Source organism: Myodes glareolus, chromosome 1 (genome assembly GCF_982192425.1).
Source record: "Myodes glareolus chromosome 1, mMyoGla1.1, whole genome shotgun sequence".
Classification (NCBI taxonomy): Eukaryota; Metazoa; Chordata; class Mammalia; order Rodentia; family Cricetidae; genus Myodes; species Myodes glareolus.
Genome location: NC_142026.1, coordinates 56559038 through 56577640, shown reverse-complemented (window position 1 = coordinate 56577640; position 18603 = coordinate 56559038). Strand labels below are relative to the sequence as shown.

Below are 18603 nucleotides of genomic sequence, written 5' to 3'. Positions count from 1 at the left end.
CCTTTGCAGCTCTTAATATTTTTTCTTTACTCTGTATGTTTAGTGTTTTGATTATTATGTGGCAAGAGGACAATTTTTTTGGGATCCAGTCTATTTGGTGTTCTGTAAGCTTCTTGTGTCTTCATAGGCATATCTTTCTTTAGGTAGGGAAAGTTTTGTTCTATGATTTTGTTAAATATTTTTTTTGTGCCTTTGAATTGAACTTCTCCTTCTTTTATACCTATTATTCTAAGATTTGGCCTTTTTATGGTGTCCCATATTTCATGGATATTTTGGGTTAAGCTTTTGTTAGATTTAATGTTTTTATTTAACAGATGAGTCTATTTCCTCTATTTTATATTCAGTGCTTGAGATTCTCTCTTCCATTTCTTGTATTCTGTTTATCATACTTGTATTTGTGGTTCCTGCTCTTTTCTCATGATTTCTGTTTCTATCATTCCTTTGGCTTGTGTTTTCTTTATTTTTTCTATCTCAGTTTTCAAGTCCTGAATAGTTTCTTTTATATGTTTGAGTTCTTTTTCTTGGTTTTCTTTAAGTGATTTGCTGATATCTTCCAATTTTTTGTTTGTTTTTTTCCTCCATTTCTCTAAGAGAATTTCTCATTTCATCTTTAAGAATTTCAAACATTCTCTTGAGGTCATTTTTTAGACCATTTTCTTCTGGTTCATCCATATTTGGTTGTTCAGGTCTTACTTTTGTAGGGTCTTTAGGTTTTACTGGTATTGTGTTGCTCTTTGTGGTGTAGCATGTGATCTTACCTTTTCTACTCATCTTTTCCTCTACTAGGTACTTGGGGCTGTCTGAGATTCTGTTGAATAATCTTCCAGGTGCCAGTGAATCCAAAGCTCAGATGGTTGTTCCTCATAGTACAGTCCGTGTCACAGTTCTAGTTACCCCGTTGGTTATTCCTGTTCCTGGAGATAGCTCAGTGCTCCTGTGCTTTGGTCTGCTCCCTTGGAGTTTGCTGTCTCAGGCCTACTTTGGCCTAGGCTGCTGTAAATCTTTTTTTTTTAATATTTATTTATTTATTATGTATACAGTATTCTGTCTGTGTGTATGCCTGAAGGCCAGAAGAGGGCACCAGACCTCATTACAGATGGTTGTGAGCCACCATGTGGTTGCTGGGAATTGAACTCAGGACCTTTGGAAGAGCAAGCAATGCTCTTAACCACTGAGCCATCTCTCCAGCCCCGTTTCTGTAAATCTTGGTCTAGATCTCCTCTTGCAGAAGTCCCTGGCTTGGAGTTGGACCTGTTCTGGTGGTGATTGCTGGTTCTTGATCTGGTGGCTGGCTCAATCCTGATCCGCTCGTGTCCTGGGACTGATTTTGCTCCTGGCTTCTGCTCCTGGTGGAGCTTGTTTTCTCTGTGTCTTAGGTAACTGGTTCAGTCCCACTCCAGTTCCATTGGACAGACTCTGAGTGGGGTCGTTGGCTCACTCCTGGTCTGCCAGTGTCCCAGGACTGGGTTGGCTCCCAGGGTTGGATTTGCTCCTGGCTTCTGCTCCCGGTGGAGCTTGTTTCCTCAGGCCCTCTCTGTCCTAGGAGTTTCGTTCAGTTCCACTCCTGTGGAATTTGTTCTTGATTTTCTTTTAAAAATCCAACATAACTATAATAAGACATCAGAGGACTCACGTTACATGCACAAGTTCCTGGGTTCAATTCCCTATAGAAGCTCTTGCTGCACACAACTTAATTGTTTTACTGTGTTCACAGAGTTTTGCACACATCACTATTTCCTAATTTAAGAATATTTTCACCGGATAGTGGTGTCACAAGCCCTTAATCCCAGTGCTTGGAGGCAGAGGCAGGTGGATCTCTGTGAGTTGGAGGTCAGCCTGATCTACAGAGCTAGGTCCAGGATAGCCCGGGCTGCTACAGAGAGAAAACCTGTCTCGAAAAACTAAAACAAACGAAACGTGTGGGGGTTTGTTTGTTTGTTTGTTTGTTTCACTACAGGGTGAAGTTCACCTTTAGTCTAAACATCTGAGACACGGAACAATGGATAAGATGAACTGCAAATCCAGCCTACATAAAAAACTAAACTGTAAAAGAACCCCATACCTACTCAGGAGCAATCACTCGTTCACAATTCTTCCTCAATCTGATACTTTTTAATAACTAATATTCCTTGTCTTTTTTTATATGCCACCTAAATGAGTCATGTAAACCCTATACTGAGGAAGGCAAAACGGGAGACCTATCGATATCCTAAACATTCCTTCAGTGAGTTCCAACGCCCACAGCATCCAGACACTGGGTGTGGTCTTTCAGAAATCACTGAAGCAACTTTGTTCCAGGGGGAACTAGTGCCACGCAGTTTCCGTCCCTAGACTACATTTCCCAGAAACACATGCGACGAAACACAACTTCCGGCGCCAACCTGGCCTTCACTGTCTTATTCAGAAAACAGTGGTTTCCCGAGGTCGGCTCCTTACCATGAAGGGGGCTTCTGTCCAGGATGTCAGCCCTGCGTGTTGTGAGAGTTTCGGTCCCACTTTGTGCCTGTGTCTAGGAAACTTGCGCACGCAATTGCACGTGCTGAGCGAGCCCCTCAGCCTGCCTCAGGCGTTGCCCTGGCGGGAATCCGAGAGCGGGCGCCATTTTCCCCCGCCGGGTCCCACCGCGGACTACATTTCCCAGAAACTTCCGCGCACTCAAAGCAGCCCCTTCTTTGCCTGCGGGACCCTCGTTGTCCGGGGAAGGGAAAGTGCACGGGGAGCGGCCTAGACCCTTGTGAGGCTCCGCAAGTGCGGCCTTGGCTTCTGAAGGGAAATACCAGTTGGTATCCGAGCTGTCAGGCTGGTAGGAGTTGGTCTAGCCGGGTGAGCAGTAGCGAGCTCTTGGCTGTGCGTGAGTGTGACCTGAAGTGACCCTAGGGCGCCGCGAGTGCGCGGGTGTGATTTTTAAGTTTCTCAGTGAGCATTCTCAGAGCTGTGTGTGACTGATAACTGTGTGACCGTGTGTGTGTATGTGTGTGATTGCGTCCCCGTGTGTTTGGACTGATGGTGTGTAACGGCATAACTTGTTAATGAGGGATCTATCAGAGAGTTAGTAATTACGCCTGCAAGACTGTTAACTTGAGGGGGAGATGTGTGTGTGTGTGTGTGTGTGTGTGTGTGTGTGTGTGTGTGTGTGTGTGTGTGTGTGTGTGGGTGCTTGTAACTCTGCAGATGTTTGAGTGTGATTATGTAACTTCATGTGATATAGTAAGTATGGTTGGAAGATGAGTCCCGTTGCCAGGCTGACTGTGTCTCTCTTGAGGCTGTTGTGTTCTGCTAAATGTGTGATTTTGTATAGTTCTCATGAGGTGAACTGGAGGGGATTGTCACTGTTGTGTTACTCTGCAGTGAGTGTGCTATTGTAACCATTTGTAGCACCGTGGTTTTCTCTGGTGTTGTATTTTAGGGTTCTGTAACTGTGTGGATGTGGCTGTATACTCAGGTTAGGCTGTTGTTTGAGTTAGGTGTGGGTGTGAGGATATATGGGATCCCTGGAGTGGAGTGAGTGACTGCAGCCGTGGGTTTGTAGGTGTGGGATGTGACTGACTGACCAAGTGACTCTAATTTTCTGTTCTAAAAGACCCCAGTGTCTTAAGGACCAATTCCAGTCTTGAACAGCATAGGCTTCATTCCTTTTCTGACTCTAGGAATACTCATGACAGCCTAGATTTCTTCTCCCTGGGTGACAGGTATGCATCCAGGGTGACCTTTTATTAAAAGACTTAGGACCTCATGATTCCTTCTTTCTTCCCCAGCTCTGCCCCTCTGGAAGTACCCAGTGGAGATAAGAGGAATGGCTGTGGACCAAGCCAAAAACAAGGTGCACTGGGCTTTCCCTTTTGCTTTTCTCTGGGATGGTGTTGCTTAACACTGACTCATAAAATAACCTGGTTTTTCAAATTTTCCATTCATGAAAATGGTGGGAAACTCTGCATGGACACACTTCCTGTGTTTGCTCTGACGTCATTCTGTGTAATGGTCACATGTTAATTTAGGAAACATAACTTGTAAAGTTTTTGTTTCTTTCCAAACATACATCTCAAACACGGTTATTTCAAAGAATTTTGGAAGCAGAGCTGAGTTAAATTTTCCCTGTACGGAAACAACCTCTGCTCAGTTTCCTTCTCGTGTTATTTTCAAGGGTGGGATCTTTACAGCACCCACCATTTCATATATTTCCACTAAAAGTTATGCATGGCAGTTGTGTAGTTTGGTTGTTGTTTGCTTGCTTTGTTTTGTTTTTTTGAGACAGGCTGTGTAGGGGAATGTGCTACAACTGTGGAGCTGCAAAGATGTCCTGGGACGCCATAGTAGGACAACTCTGGAGGGGTAGAGCCACAATAGGACAGCTCCGGAGGGGTGGAGCCTCAATAGGACAGTTCTGGAGGGGTAGAGTCACAATAGGACAGCTCTGGAGGATAGAGCCACAATAGGACAGCTCAGCTCTGGAGGAAAGGTGCCCTGACTCTATTGGAAGCCACGCTGCCTGAAGCTGGGGTGCAGTTGGGGTTGGTCTCCCGGTAGTATATAACAATCCTGCTTTTCTCCGGGAGAGCCACTACAGCTGTGTCCTTAGGGAACATCTGAGCAGAGCTATTGGCTTCTTCTCCAGCCCGAGATGTTAATTCTTTTGCTAACACTCTGCTAAAGGGGAAGCCCCTATGGCAAAAAGTTGTTACTTTTTCTGCTCAGGCTTGCTCGGTCCCACTTAGGGAGTGCCCAGTCAAGGTTCTGTTCTGCTCTGCCTTGCTCAGAGAAGCTAAAGAAGCTTCTCAGCAAGGATTTTCAGCTCAGTCCCCTAAGGGACGTCCCAGCCAGGTTCTTCTGTTCTGCACCAGCGAATGAAGATTGCCACCCAAGACTCTTTTGAGAAAGAGATTTATTTGGGAAGGAGGAGCCCAGGAGAGTGACTGCCTCTGCCAAGGAGGGATAAAAGGCAGCCTCTAACTGAACCTGCAGGGAGGCTTATATGGGGCTTCTTAGAGGTGGAGTTATCCCAGGGAGAAGAGGGATTGGTTAGTTTTCCCTGTTCAGGGATTGGCTAGTTTAGTTGGTCAGTAGCATAGATGGCTCTGATTTCATAGCCAAACTATGTTTCTTTCGCTGGTCCTTTTTAGCCTTTTGACTGTAATCTTAGGACCAGGCATATTTCTTTCACTGACTTTGATTCTATGAACAAAGTGTGTTTCTTTGACACTGGTTTCAGAGTCAGGACATGTGTCTTTGGTCCTGGGCTCAGGGATAAAGATGTTTCTTTCCCTGGCTCAGGTCTCAGATCCAGGGTGTGTTTCTTTCACTGACTCTGGACTCAGAGTCAAGGTGCTCAGTGATTGGTTGGTTTCCTGCTCCAGTTGTCCCTTTTACCCTACAGGCTGGTCTCAAACTCCCTTATACTTCTGATTCTCCTGCCTCCACTTTCCCAAGTACTAAACTTACATGTGTAAGCCACCATACTTAAAAACAATTATCTATTTTTATTTTATGTGTATGGTTGTTTTGTATGTATGTATGTGTATATGTATGTATGTATGTGTGTGCAGCACCACATATATGCACTGCTTGTGGAGGCCAGAACAGAGTGTTGAATCCACTGGGACTGGAGTTAGAGAAGGTCGTGAGCCACTGTATGAGAGATGGAAACCAAACATGGGTCCTCAGCAAGAGCAGGAAGCCTTTAACCACCGAGCCATCACTCAACCCCATTTTTGAGTCATTTGTGTTGGCTGTGTTTAGTTCTGAGACAGGGTCTCACTGTGAAGCCCAGGCTGACTTCAAACTTGAAATCAAACTCTTGCTTTAGCCTCCTAAGCACTAGGTATGAGCTACCATGCCAAGTTCAGCTTAACAATTTGAGTCTTTCCTTTCATTAAAAATTCCATATTTGCTAGATGAGAGGCAGGCCAATTTCTGCAAGTTTGGGGCTAGCCCCTGGTCTGTTAATTGAGAACTGTGCAGTGAGACCCTTTGTCTTAAAAAACAAAAACAAAAACAAAAAACAAAAAAAAACTAGAGTAACCTTATTACAGATAACCACATGTAGAGGGATGTTTCTGTCCCACTAGCAGGTTCCCAAATAATCACATGGAGACATTACTAATTATGAAAGCTTGGCTGATAGCTTAGGCTTGTTTCTAACTAGCTCTTATAACTTTAACCCATTTCTATTGATTACTTCTGCCTCATGGCTTTATTACCTTAATGCTGGTTTCCTGCTTCATCCCTGCTGAGCTGTTGACTGGTCATCTTTCATTACACCAATCCAAGTGACAAATCTTCATAGTGTACAAAAAGATAATGCCACAACAACTGTAGTTTGGACATTGTTTCTCAGTTTTTAATTATTATCAAAAGGTTGCTGTAGGTGGAATTTTCCTGTCCCACAGCTGCTCTCAAATAATCACTCAGAGGCTCAGTATGAATTATAAATGCTTGCCAATGGCTCATGATTTTTACTAGCTAATTCTTACATTTAAATTAACCCATACTTTTATCTATTATTTTCATGTGACTCATAGCTTGTTACCTCATTTTTTACATGTCCTGTTTCCTTAGTGGCTAGCTGGCATCTCCTCTGACTCCACCGTTCTTCATCCCTGTGTCCTCAGTTTGATTGTCCCACCTAACTTTATCCTACCTTGCTATAGGCTAGTCAGCTTCTTTATTAACCAATGAGAGGTATACATATTCACAGTGTACAGAAGGATTATTCCATAGCATTTCTCTCTTTTTATCTAGTTAAAAAGGAAGGTTTTAGCCTTAACATAGTAAAACTGTATATAACAAAACAGTTACTAAATAAGAATTACAGTTACAATATCTAGTTTATTTGTATTTGGCAAAATTAAAGGAAATACTCTACCATCTATCTTATGAGTCCAAAGTTTTGTATCAACTTACTTTTTATCATAACCAAATAAAACCATAACTATCGTCTTCAACTCCATTAAAGACCCCAGAAGGGCAAACTGTTACCTAGCGACAGGGACATCTTGCTGTCTGAGCAGTCACCCAAAGATCCTCTGTAACATTGGGGCATTCAGCTCTAGCCTACAGGCCTAGCATAGCTACAGACTCCTGTGAAGCAGGGAATTCTGAAGGACTTGCTTACTTTGTCTTGGCAAAGTTTGGCAGTCACCTTTTTTTTTATTTGGCATTCTGCTGGTCCAGTTTGGACAGTATATTGTCAGCCATTGAGGCAAGGGCAGTTTCTTTGCCCACATGACTAGCTTTTTGGCAGTCACCTTTTTTTTTATTTGGCATTCTGCTGGTCCAGTTTGGACAGTATATTGTCAGCCATTGAGGCAAGGGCAGTTTCTTTGCCCACATGACTAGCTTTTGCATAAAAAAGCAAACTCCATATGGAGTTTTTTCTGCCCATCATCTTCTCTGAAGTAGATCAGATGTGTCTTTCTGTCATGAAAAACCTTAGGTTATTAAACATATTAAATGCCATATTCTGCACATCTTTGAAGATCATCTATTTATCTAACTATATTTGTGTATGACCTTGAAAACATACCTTACATGACTTTAAGTTTGACTATTATAGATGACCTACTATTAATCTGTATTTTTAAATTATACATTTTAAATGAGATTCATAAGAACTATTGTTCAAACAAAAGTAGAAATATGCACACAGTATAACAAAATTAAAATGTATCAATAAACCAAAATTCATACCAATGTAAAATATTCAAGATTTATAATTGTTTTTTGGATTAAAGTAGACTCAATAATCTACCCTTTCTTCCTATCATTTCTATATGCCCTCTTTTTCTTTCTATAATGAGATCCCTGGATCTAATCTCCTTTGTTCAGCTTTTTTTCTGACCATTACCAATAAGTTGTAACCTGTGGGGGCCAAAATATGCAGGCCTATATTCTACATAGTTTGGTGGTCAGGGAATCTGAGAAACTTACAAGGCACAGTTTACACAACAATAACCAGCCCCCCCTTAAGTGATAATATCTATAACCCATTTTTTGAGAATGTAGGTATAGTTTTCTAGCTATTTCCTGTTGACTGGGGACACTGACATCTTTAAGGGAACCTTGAGAAAATCAGGATAATTGTTAAGTCCTGGCTATAGTATTCTCTAAGACTGGATCATTACAGACAGCAGGCAGGAAGCTTTAATGGATGCTGGATTATCTGGGCCATCTTTTTCATTGGTGTCTGGTCCCCTTTCTCTGAAAATATATAACCTTTTAAAAGTAATATACATATCTGTGTTAGTATAAGTGTAGATTGTGCAATGTACACAAGTCAGTTAAAGATTTTTTTTTGTTATGTGTTTGAGCAAGTAAAATATGTACCATGTGTCTTGTAGTTCTTTTAGATTTATTTTTTATGTTTGTAACCAGGATTTTCAGGGGGTCTTCCTCGATCAAACCTGATTTCCCTTAACCCAGAATGAACCCACAGCCTCTCATTTCTTTTGGAAACCAAAGCAGAACCTCTCTCCCAAAGTAACATATCTCTTGACTTAAATTTTGAAGATCTTTTTTCTAAATATATAGGTTGGTTCAATCCAGTGATTTTCATAATCCAATGTCTCTTAGCAACCAAATAATTCAAAGACAACACAATAACATACAGGATCCAGACTCTGTATTTCCCATCTTTATGTGGCTTATTATATTTTTTATTACTCTATTTCTTCTTAAAGGACTTTTTCTACCCTTTTTCTTCTCTCTCTCAAGCCTACTTATATTTTTAAACACACTGTAACCCGTTTAGAGTTTTTTTTTTCTGTCTGGATCTGTCTTCACTGCATATCTGTAACCTTTTCTGTCTGTATGAGCAAAAATTCTATACCAGCCATGCAGTGTGTTGGTGGAGCTGGCAGCAGCGGGGAGAAACCTCTCTGTTCTGCTCCTGGGAGAGACTGTGGGAACCTGCCCTACTGCTTAGCTCCCAGGCAACTCTTGGGATATGCATCTCTGCATTGTAGTTGGCATGAGACTGAGACTAGGAAGCTGCATCTGGCTCCATTTTTTGTGTGTTAGAACTTTTTTAAAGCTTTTTTAGGTCTTATGTGGATCTATGACAGATGGTGGGCACCAAGTTGCTTTAAAATATCTTTACAAATATCCTGGCACACATATGAATACTTTCCTAAGGCATGAGGGAAACAATGGCTGGATCATATGATATGTACCAATTTATAATACGGTTTTTGCAAGTTGAATTTTCAACAGTAGTTGATAAACTCATTCTGTCTACTACCTTTCGAGGCTTTGGTATTGGGTGAATCTAATGACAGAATGATAGGAGGTGATTATACATACAGGGCTAGGGATGCAGCTCAGTTGGTAGAGTGTTTGCCTAGTTTATATGCAGCCCTGGGTTCAGTTCTGCAACTCCACATTAAGTAGTCACAGTGGTGCACGCCTGTAATTCCAAAACTTGGCAGTTACAGAGGTAGAAAGACAAGAAGTTCAAGGTCATCCTTGTCAGGGTATAACATGTAACTCAGGTCAGTTGAAGAAAGAAAACACCCCCAAAATGAAATTTAAATCTTATGTGACAGCAGGAAGGTCCAAGCTCTGTGATGAACTAAATTCCAAACAGCTGAACAAAGGCATGTGTTTATTGAAAGTTACACAAATCTTAATTTACATGTCTTACTGAAGGAGAGCATCACAGGCTCCATGACTGCAGTCCTTTGTTATATATTGTGTGCAGTACACAATAATACAAGAGCCTAAGGTGTGCATGGTGGCTTGTGACCAAAGTCATGGGATGGCCGCAAAGCCCCTTCAGCAAAACAGTTCCACAGAGCACAGGAAATGACACTGTTTTCTACAAGGAATCTTCAAGATCAAAGTATCTCTAAAAACAGCTGTTCTGTTCTAAGACCTACTGCATGATTCATGACCCCAGGCTGCAGCGGGTGGAAGACAGACAGATACAGCACTGGAGAGAGCTTGGGTATAGAGTTTATTTAGTGGGTATTGGGAATGGTATAAGAGTAAAGGGTTATTGGGGGTGGGAAGGGGAGAGAGCTATGAGGAGACTGAGAAAGAGTGGAAAGAGAGAGGGGAGGGAGATGCAGAGACTAGGAAATCCACTTGCCTCTGAGGGAAGGGAGAGATTGGGAGTGGGAGGGGCTTGTCTCTTAAAGGGACAGGTGACAGGCCAGGCCAGCAGCTTTATTTTTACAACATCTACCCCATACAGTGATTCTACTAAATTCCTACAACAATCCTTGGCTACATAGTGGGCTCAGTGCCAGCGCAGACAAATGAAATCCTGTCTTTGGGGGAAAATAAGTCTGCAAAGTGTGCCTTTTGCCGAGTCTGATGCCCTGGGTTCAGTTCCTGTGACCCGCATGTTGGGATGAGAGAACTGGCACTCCCACAGGTTATCTCTAACCTGCACTCATGAACAAAATAAAAATATAATGTAAGAAGTATACATACATTTTGAAAGTATAGAGTAGCAAGTCTTCATGGGATAGATTTTTTGAATGCACACTTTTATTTAAGCAGAGTTCCCATCTGATTAGGAAGTAGGACATCACCAGCCCTCCAAAAGTCCTATTCTTCTCTACTTGCTCTCTGCCTCTCCCAAAACTAGTCTTTGTCTTCTGTATCTCTAGATTAATTTTGCTCATACTCTGTTATATATAAGCAGAATCAGAGAATGTCTGTCTTTTTTGTTAGTTCCTTTTACTTGGCATTATATTTCATATGTTCCTGAAGGTATTATGTAATAATATGTGGTATAAATAACGTGAAATTCACCCATGTTGCTGTATGTAGTTGAGAGTTGTTCATTATTATTTTCCTTTTAAAATTTTAATGTGAGAAGTCAGATGAGGTGGGATCTGTGATCTTAGTACTCAAGAGGCTAAGACAACAGGAGCATGAATTTCAGTCCATCCTGAGCTACATAGTGAATCCAAGCCAGCCTGTGGTGCATAGAAGACCCAACTACAAACAAACAAACAAAAAAACCCACTTATTTTTTTTCTTCATTGTAGGCAGAGCCTATTCCATTACTGAGTACTGAGTTGTTTTCAAAGTAAGGTTATTATGAACAGGGCATTTTGTGTCTTTCAGTGTACATCTGCTGTGTGCTTCTTTTAGGTGTATCCCTAGTAGTAAAATTGCAGGCCGGTAGGTTATTGTGCATCCCACTAGAACTGATGCTGACTTTCCAAAGTGGTTGTATCAGTCTGTACTTCCAGCTGTAGTTGGTGAAAGTACACATCTAGACAGGAAGCTTCCCTAGAGAAAAAGGGAATAGTTCATAATAAAAATAGCTAGGGGAGATAGCACAGGCCTTTAATCCTAGTACTTGGGATGCAGAGGCAGACAGATCTCTGTGAGTTCAATGCCTGCCTGGTCTACATAACAAGTTCCAGGCCTGTCTCAAGTAAAATAAAATGCAATGTCATATAAAGTATAGTGTACTCAGATTTTTCTTTGGGTTCCCAGCTCACAGATAGCATGGAGACTTATTAAGAAATTATGAAAGTTTGTCCTTAGCATAGGCTTGTTCTCAACTAGCTCTCTCTCTCTCTCTCTCTCTCTCTCTCTCTCTCTCTCTCTCTCTTTTGTGTTTTTTTTTTGTTTGTTTGTTTTTGTTTTTTTTTGGTTCTTCAAGACAGGGTTTCTCTGTAGCTTTGGAGCCTGTCCTGGAACTAGCTTTTGTAGACCAGGCTGGTCTCAAACTCACAGAAATCCTCCTGCCTCTGCCTGCCAAGTGCTGGGATTAAAGGCGCGCACCACCACTGCCCGGCTCTCAACTAGCTCTTATAACTTCTGTTCATCTACATCCTGCCATGTCGCCTTACCTCTCTTCTATCCTGCACTGTCTGTTTCCTCTCCACGTCTTACTGACTAATCCACATGCCTAGATTTCTCCTCCCAGTTTCTCTCACTCTGCCTGCAAGTCCCGCCAATTCTCTTCTGCCTAGCTATTGGCCATTTAGCTCTTTATTATGCCAATCAGAAAGCATCATAGGCAGACACATCTTTGCAGTATAAATGAATATTCCTTAACAGTATAGGTAGTATTTGTTCCATAGTCCCACCAAGGAAGATTCTAATGAGGAAAGTAGAGTTAGTTATTATCTGACTGCTTTAAGCAGTTATAAGACTAGTACAGTTTCTTGGGTATTTCTTTCCTTACCCAGCCTTACTTTCTCAGGACCTCCCCTGTGTAGCAAGTCTTTCTACCACCAACTCCCAAATAATGACACGAAGACTTCTTATGAAAGCTTGACTTTAACTTAGACTTGTTTCTAGTTAGCTCTTACAACTGAAATTAACCCAATTTTTATGAATCTATGTGTTAACACATGGCTTGTGGCTTTTACCTCTCCTTGTGCATCTCCTGCTCCCTCTGCATCCAGCTTGGCGACTCCACCTTTCTTCTCCTTCTAGTCCTTTGTGGCCCAGAAGTCCCACCTAACCTCTTCATGCCTAGCTGTTGGCCATTCAGCTCTTTATTAACCCAATCACAGTGACACATCTTCACACTGTGTAAAGGAATATTCTGAAACACCCTGCCTCTAGAGCAGCCTTGAGGAAGACTGGCGGTATCCTGCAGTACTTCACACCATGGCTGAAGGAATGATAGTCTTACTCCTTGGCATTCCATTCTTCCTCATGTGAGATAGATACAGTGCTGTGAATACCTGTAACCCCAGCCACTCAGAAGGCTGCACTTGCTTTCCTTGTGCTGACATTTGGGGCTGATAAGGATTCCTGCCCAGATCTTGGTCCCTGTTGACTCTCTTGCTAATCCTGCATCACCACTTAGTACCTCTGATTTTCAAACAACATTAATATTTTCATTCAGCAAATAACTGATCGTCTTGTCTTGACATTTTTCCAAGCACTGTGATAGACAGGAAATGGTGTACTGAGGGAAGTGAAAGTGGAATTACAGAATGAGCTTGTCCTGCCTGGTCTGTGACTTGATGAGGTGGCAATGAGCCACTTAGCTTGCTAGACACATGGAGAAGCCAAAATCATGTCTACAAACTAGTATTTTGCAGTGAGAGAATGGGAAATGGGGTCGGTACTTCCAAATGTTGAAAGATATCCTAGCTTATGGGGCTTTGGGAATCATTAGTGGCTGGTACAGACCTTCGAGACTCTTAGGTAATTAAAAATATGTTAATTGAAGTTCAGTAGGAACTGTGGGTCATGCTGATTTTTGGTTTTTCAAAACAGGGTTTCTCTGTGGAACAGCCTTAGCTGTCCTGGAACTGGCTCTGTAGACCAGGCTGGCCTCGAACTCAGAGAGATCCTCCTGCCTCTGCCTCCCGAGTGCTGGGATTAAAGGTGTGCACCTCCACTACCTGGTCATGATGACTTTCTATATGAATGATTCATTTTATTTTTCTCAGAAATAAGAACAAGTATGATAAGGGATGGTTCGAATCAGTCTCATCAGTGTATATAAGCTGTTGAGATTATAAATCAGAAATCAAAACATTTGGTCACCAGAAAAATAATTTGTATTAATAAGAAATGATTTTTTTTTTCTTGATGCTGGGGATTGAAACCAGGACTCTACCAGTGACTACTCCCTAGTCCTGATGTTTTGAGACTTTATCTCACTATATAACCCAGGCTGACAACTCAAACTGCCAAAGTGCTCTTGTCTCAGCCTCCCTGGTGCTGGCATTATGTCATGCATTAGCATGCTTGGCTCTGTCATCTGTTTCTGAATGAACAGAGAATCCAGAGGTACTGGTTCTTGGTGATATCAGAGTAATGGCTCATTTTCTGAACCCCACAGCACAAGCACCAGAGGTTCAGGAGGAGTTTTTGTATCATACAGCTAGGGTGTGTGTTTATTGTTTCAGAAATCGATGGTATTCAGCGACGTGTCCCTGGACTTCTCTCAGGAGGAGTGGGAGTGCCTGGGCCCTGCTCAGAGGGACTTGTACAAAGATGTGATGCTGGAGACCTACAACAACCTGCTTTCAGTGGGTAAGAGCGCCCGTACCAACAACTCAGCCTTCTCTGCAGTGTCTGCTCCTTCCTCAGTGAATTTCTCAGCTGCTTTTCAACTTTGCCACCTGAATTCCTGCTCCTTGTTTGCACATGGTTTCAGCTGGGCTGAAAAAGAAGCCCGGGAAGCAGGCCGCTCCAGTGGGCCGTGGCTGAAGCTTCATCTGCGTCTTTGGCTGTTCCTGTCATGGCATCTCTTGCTTGGTGATCGAGGGATTGGATCTGATTCCCACTGCATAACAATGTCCCATATCTTTTCTTGTAAGCAGGACTTCACATTCCCAAGCCTCAGGTGATCTCTTTATTGGAGCAAGGCAAAGAGCCCTGGATGATTGGCAAAGAGCTTACAAGAGGCCTGTGCTCAGGTAAGTGAGAAAGAAAGACTCAGCAGCGTAGTCCTGCAGGGGTAACTCGCTGCTGATCGAGGAAACAGCACCTGTGAGATTTATTTTGAAAGTGTCTGCCAAGAAAGCTATGTCTAGTGAGAAAACCAAGTTCTTTAAAAAAAAATTATTTTTAGTTTCATATATTTGTTTTTTGTTGTATGAGGTTAGTGTGAGGAGATCAAAGGACAGCTTACTGGAGTTGGCTCTCTGCCCATCATGTAGGTCCTGGGGATCGGACTCAGGTCACAAGCTTTTCGTTGTTTTTACATAGGTCTGATTACATAACTTACACCTCAGTCTTTCCTCCATCCAGAGGTCCAATAGCTAAACCCCAGCCTTCTAATAAACCGAGTGTGTGGTGTGTGTACAGATGTGGACTGCTGCCCTCAGAGGGCAGAAGAGTTCGTCCATCTGGACCAACAGTCACAGGTCAGGTGTGAGCTGCCCTGTGGCTGTTGGGAACCGAGTGTGGGTCCTCTGCTAGACTTAACTACCAGCCCGTCCTTCCAGAACCAGTCCTGAGGCTCTCTCTCTGAGACCTATCAGTGAACTGGCTCAGTAGCAGTACAAAGATACTGCTGTCATTCAGAGAGGCCCGGAGCTTTGAAGCTCTGTGGCAGAAAACCAGGACAAAGACTAATATGCTACTATATGTTTCTCATTATCCTGGCTGTAGGCAGACTTCTCTGTCCCGTCTGCCAGCTCCCAAGTAACCACCCAGAGACTTATTACTTATGAAAGCTCACCAATAGCTTAGACTTGTTTCTAACTAGTTCTTCTAACTTAAATTAGCCCATTTCTATTCATCTATTTCTTTTATGTGGCTTGATTACTTTACTTTGTAAATGCCCATGCTGCTTGTTCTGCATCCCAGCGTCTCCTCCCTTCGTCTTCCTGGTGTCCTCTCTGTCCCCTAGTTCCTGCCTAACTATTTTTCATTTTTATTAAACCAAACAGAGTGGCATATCTTCACAGTGTACAAAAAGATTATTCCACAATATTTCCCCTTTTTTTTTTATCTAAATTGATTGAGACAAGACCAATCCCAGAATTCAAAATCAGCCAGTTCCATAGTAAGACTTCATCTCAGGGGACATTCCTTTAATCCTAGCACTTGGGAGGTAGAGGATCTCTGAGTTCAAGGCCAGCTGGAGCTAGATAATGAGACCTTGCTTTATTATCTAAACCCCAAACAAACAAAAGACCAAATTTGTTATTTATTATGCTACGAAATATCCAGGAGTTTGCCATGGATATAGCTAAATATATAGTAGATATATACACTGTCTCTAAAAATATTTCCATTATGATTCATAACAGTAACAAAATGGTAGTTATGAAACAGCAATGAAAATAATTTTATGGTGGGGTCACCACGACATGAGGAGCTGTATTAAAGCTGCAGCGTGAGGAAGGCTGAGAAGCTCTGTGCTAGACAGATCTCCTTACGCGCCTGTGATAATCACCTCTAGGTAGTAGATGCTCTTTCGTTTTAGTTTTTTTCCATTTCCATTATAAAAGTTTTCAGTTTTTCCAAACAGGAAGGGAAAAGAACATTTTCTATTTTCTTGCCTTTCAGCTCTGGAGTCAATGTGTGAAAGCAAGTTACTATCTCTAAAGAAGGAAGTCTATGAAATAGAATCGTGCCAGAGGGAGTTAATGGGACTTAAGAAGCATGGCCTTGAGTACTCCAGTTTCAGAAATGTTCTGGAATGTGGAAGCCAATTGCAATATCAAAATGATCATTTAAGCCAAGAAGTACTCAGTCGTGAGTACATGCCCACATTTGTTCAACAGACTTTTCTTACCCTACAACAAATTATTAATAATGATGAGAAGCCCTATGAATGTAAGAAATGTAGGAAGGTCTTTACTCAGAACTCACAGTTTATTCAACATCAGAGACTTCATATTGGTGAAAAGTCTTACGAATGTAAAGAGTGTGGGAAATTCTTCAGTTGTGGTTCACATGTTACTCGTCATCTGAAAATTCACACTGGTGAGAAACCATTTGAGTGTAAAGACTGTGGGAAGGCCTTCAGTTGTAGCTCATACCTTTCTCAGCACCAGAGGATACACACTGGTAAGAAACCTTATGAGTGTAAGGAATGTGGAAAAGCCTTTAGCTATTGTTCAAATCTTATCGACCATCAGCGAATTCACACTGGTGAAAAACCTTATGCATGTAAAGTATGTGGGAAAGCTTTTACAAAGAGCTCACAACTTTTCCAACACGTGCGAGTTCATACAGGTGAGAAACCTTATGAATGTAAGGAATGTGGCAAAGCCTTTACTCAGAGCTCAAAGCTTGTTCAGCATCAGAGAACCCACACTGGGGAGAAACCCTATGAGTGCAAGGAGTGTGGGAAGGCCTTTAGTAGTGGCTCAGCGCTTACAAACCATCAGAGAATCCACACCGGGGAGAAACCTTATGAGTGTAAGGAGTGTGGGAAGGCCTTCACTCAGAGCTCACAACTTCGACAGCATCAAAGAATTCATGCTGGCGAGAAGCCTTTCGAATGCCTTGAATGTGGGAAGGCCTTTACCCAGAACTCACAGCTTTTTCAACATCAGAGAGTCCACTCAGATGAAAAACCTTATGAATGTAATAAATGTGGCAAGGCCTTTAATAAGTGCTCAAACCTTACCCGCCACCTGAGAATTCATAGTGGGGACAAGCCCTATAGCTGTAAGGAATGTGGGAAGACCTTCAGTAGTGACTCGGACCTTGCTCGCCACCAGGAAATTCATGCTAATGAATGATAAAAATTCATATTTGAGAGTTACTTTCTTGACGTGGTTGATTAGGTATTTATATTTTCAATCATAACTGTAGGTTAGGGATTTCGAGTCTACATTTGCTCTCTTCTCCCACCCCAGTGCTAGGTGCCTAATCGTCCTTTATTTCTCCATTGCTGGGCTTTGTCATACCGTTGTTTATATTTTCTTATAGTTTTAGGACTGTCTTTTATCATTTTCTAAACTGTTTTTGTTGTTTGCACTAATATCACAGTGTTTTAATTGTGTAACCTGTAGTCATTTTAAGTTCCTTGTAGAATTCCAGTGTTGGTTTGAGGCATGTCAGTCTTTTTGCGGTATTTCATGAGCTTTACTTTTTATTGTAAGTGGAAAAAAAATGAGAAAACTAGAAAACCCAAAGCTGAACCATCGATTGAACTGCTGTATTGATTGTAACTAACTCTGCTGGGCTTCACTTCTAAGGACGGGCAGTCATAGATTTGTGTTCTTCCTTCATCTGCTTTTATCATGCTAGAAACATAATAATTGCTTTTCCAGCAATGCAAAGTATCTTTTAAATGACTATTATTCATGTTATGGTTGCTTCTAAATTTTTGCATTTATAAAAGAAGTCTCCATTAATATGACCACAAACTTATGTTTGGATGTTTGATGTTTTATTTCTCTGAAAATCAAAAGCATTTTTTTAATGCTATGTTTATTCACCATTATTATGCTCTTCCTTTTCATTAGCCCTAATCCTAATGTCATGCCAGAAAGTGTTTGCAAAGTGTTATTTTCTCACACATGGTGAGCAGTTGTTCTTTATCTTACATGTGCAGTCATGCGTATGCAGTGGTTTGCAGCGAACACTCGAACTCAACTATAAAGACTGTACATCTACTCCTAGCATACAAGTATAGGCCTAATGAAAGGTTTCTCTGTTATCATTAGCATAGTGTGTCATAATTTTCTTTATAATTCCTGGAAGGTGTGTGTGTAGTGCTGGGGATAGACACCAGGGCCTTATATGTGCTAGGCAAGCACTGTATCACTGAGCTATGGTCCAGCCCCTCACTCATGAATTCTAGGCAAGTGTTTTATTGTTAGCCCACTTCTCCTAGCTTCTGGAATGTACTTTTTTGTTTTGTTGAGATGGGTTTCTCTGTGTAACAATCCTGGCTGCCCTAGAACTTGCTTTGTAGACAAGGCTGGTCTGAAACTCACTGAAATCTGCCTGCTTCTACCTCCCAAGTGCTGGGATTAAAGGTGTGCACCACCACCACCTGGCCTTGGGATGTACTTTTATCTGCCATTTACCTTTATCAAAACTGAAGGATTTGTGATAGAAAAATAAATAGTTATATGAAATAAAGCCTTTCCTCTACCACTTGTTGAATTACAAGTGGAAAACAGGTATGTGTGGTAGTCTTTATTTAGACTTAATTCTCATTCATTCTCTCTTCTCTCTCTCTCTCAGACAATGTTTTACTTTGTA

General features: G+C 41.8%; 1 protein-coding gene across 7 annotated transcripts; it reads left to right on the top strand.

Annotated features, from left to right (window-relative positions):
* Nucleotides 1-2515: 2515 nt before the first annotated feature.
* LOC125403624 (uncharacterized) lies at nucleotides 2516-18524 on the top strand. 7 transcript variants are annotated; one of them, XM_048439190.3, is made up of 5 exons: nucleotides 2516-2803; nucleotides 3756-3820; nucleotides 13833-13959; nucleotides 14247-14345; nucleotides 15946-18524. In XM_048439190.3, exons 2-5 carry the CDS (start codon nucleotides 3794-3796, stop codon nucleotides 17127-17129), a joined length of 1437 nt encoding a protein of 478 aa, XP_048295147.2. In that variant the 5' UTR covers nucleotides 2516-2803; nucleotides 3756-3793; the 3' UTR covers nucleotides 17130-18524. The 7 variants fall into 7 exon arrangements, with proteins under 7 accessions (XP_048295147.2, XP_085549802.1, XP_048295120.2 ...); XM_048439163.3 differs by having other exon boundaries at nucleotides 2629-2734; XM_048439155.3 differs by having other exon boundaries at nucleotides 2654-2779.
* Nucleotides 18525-18603: the final 79 nt, after the last annotated feature.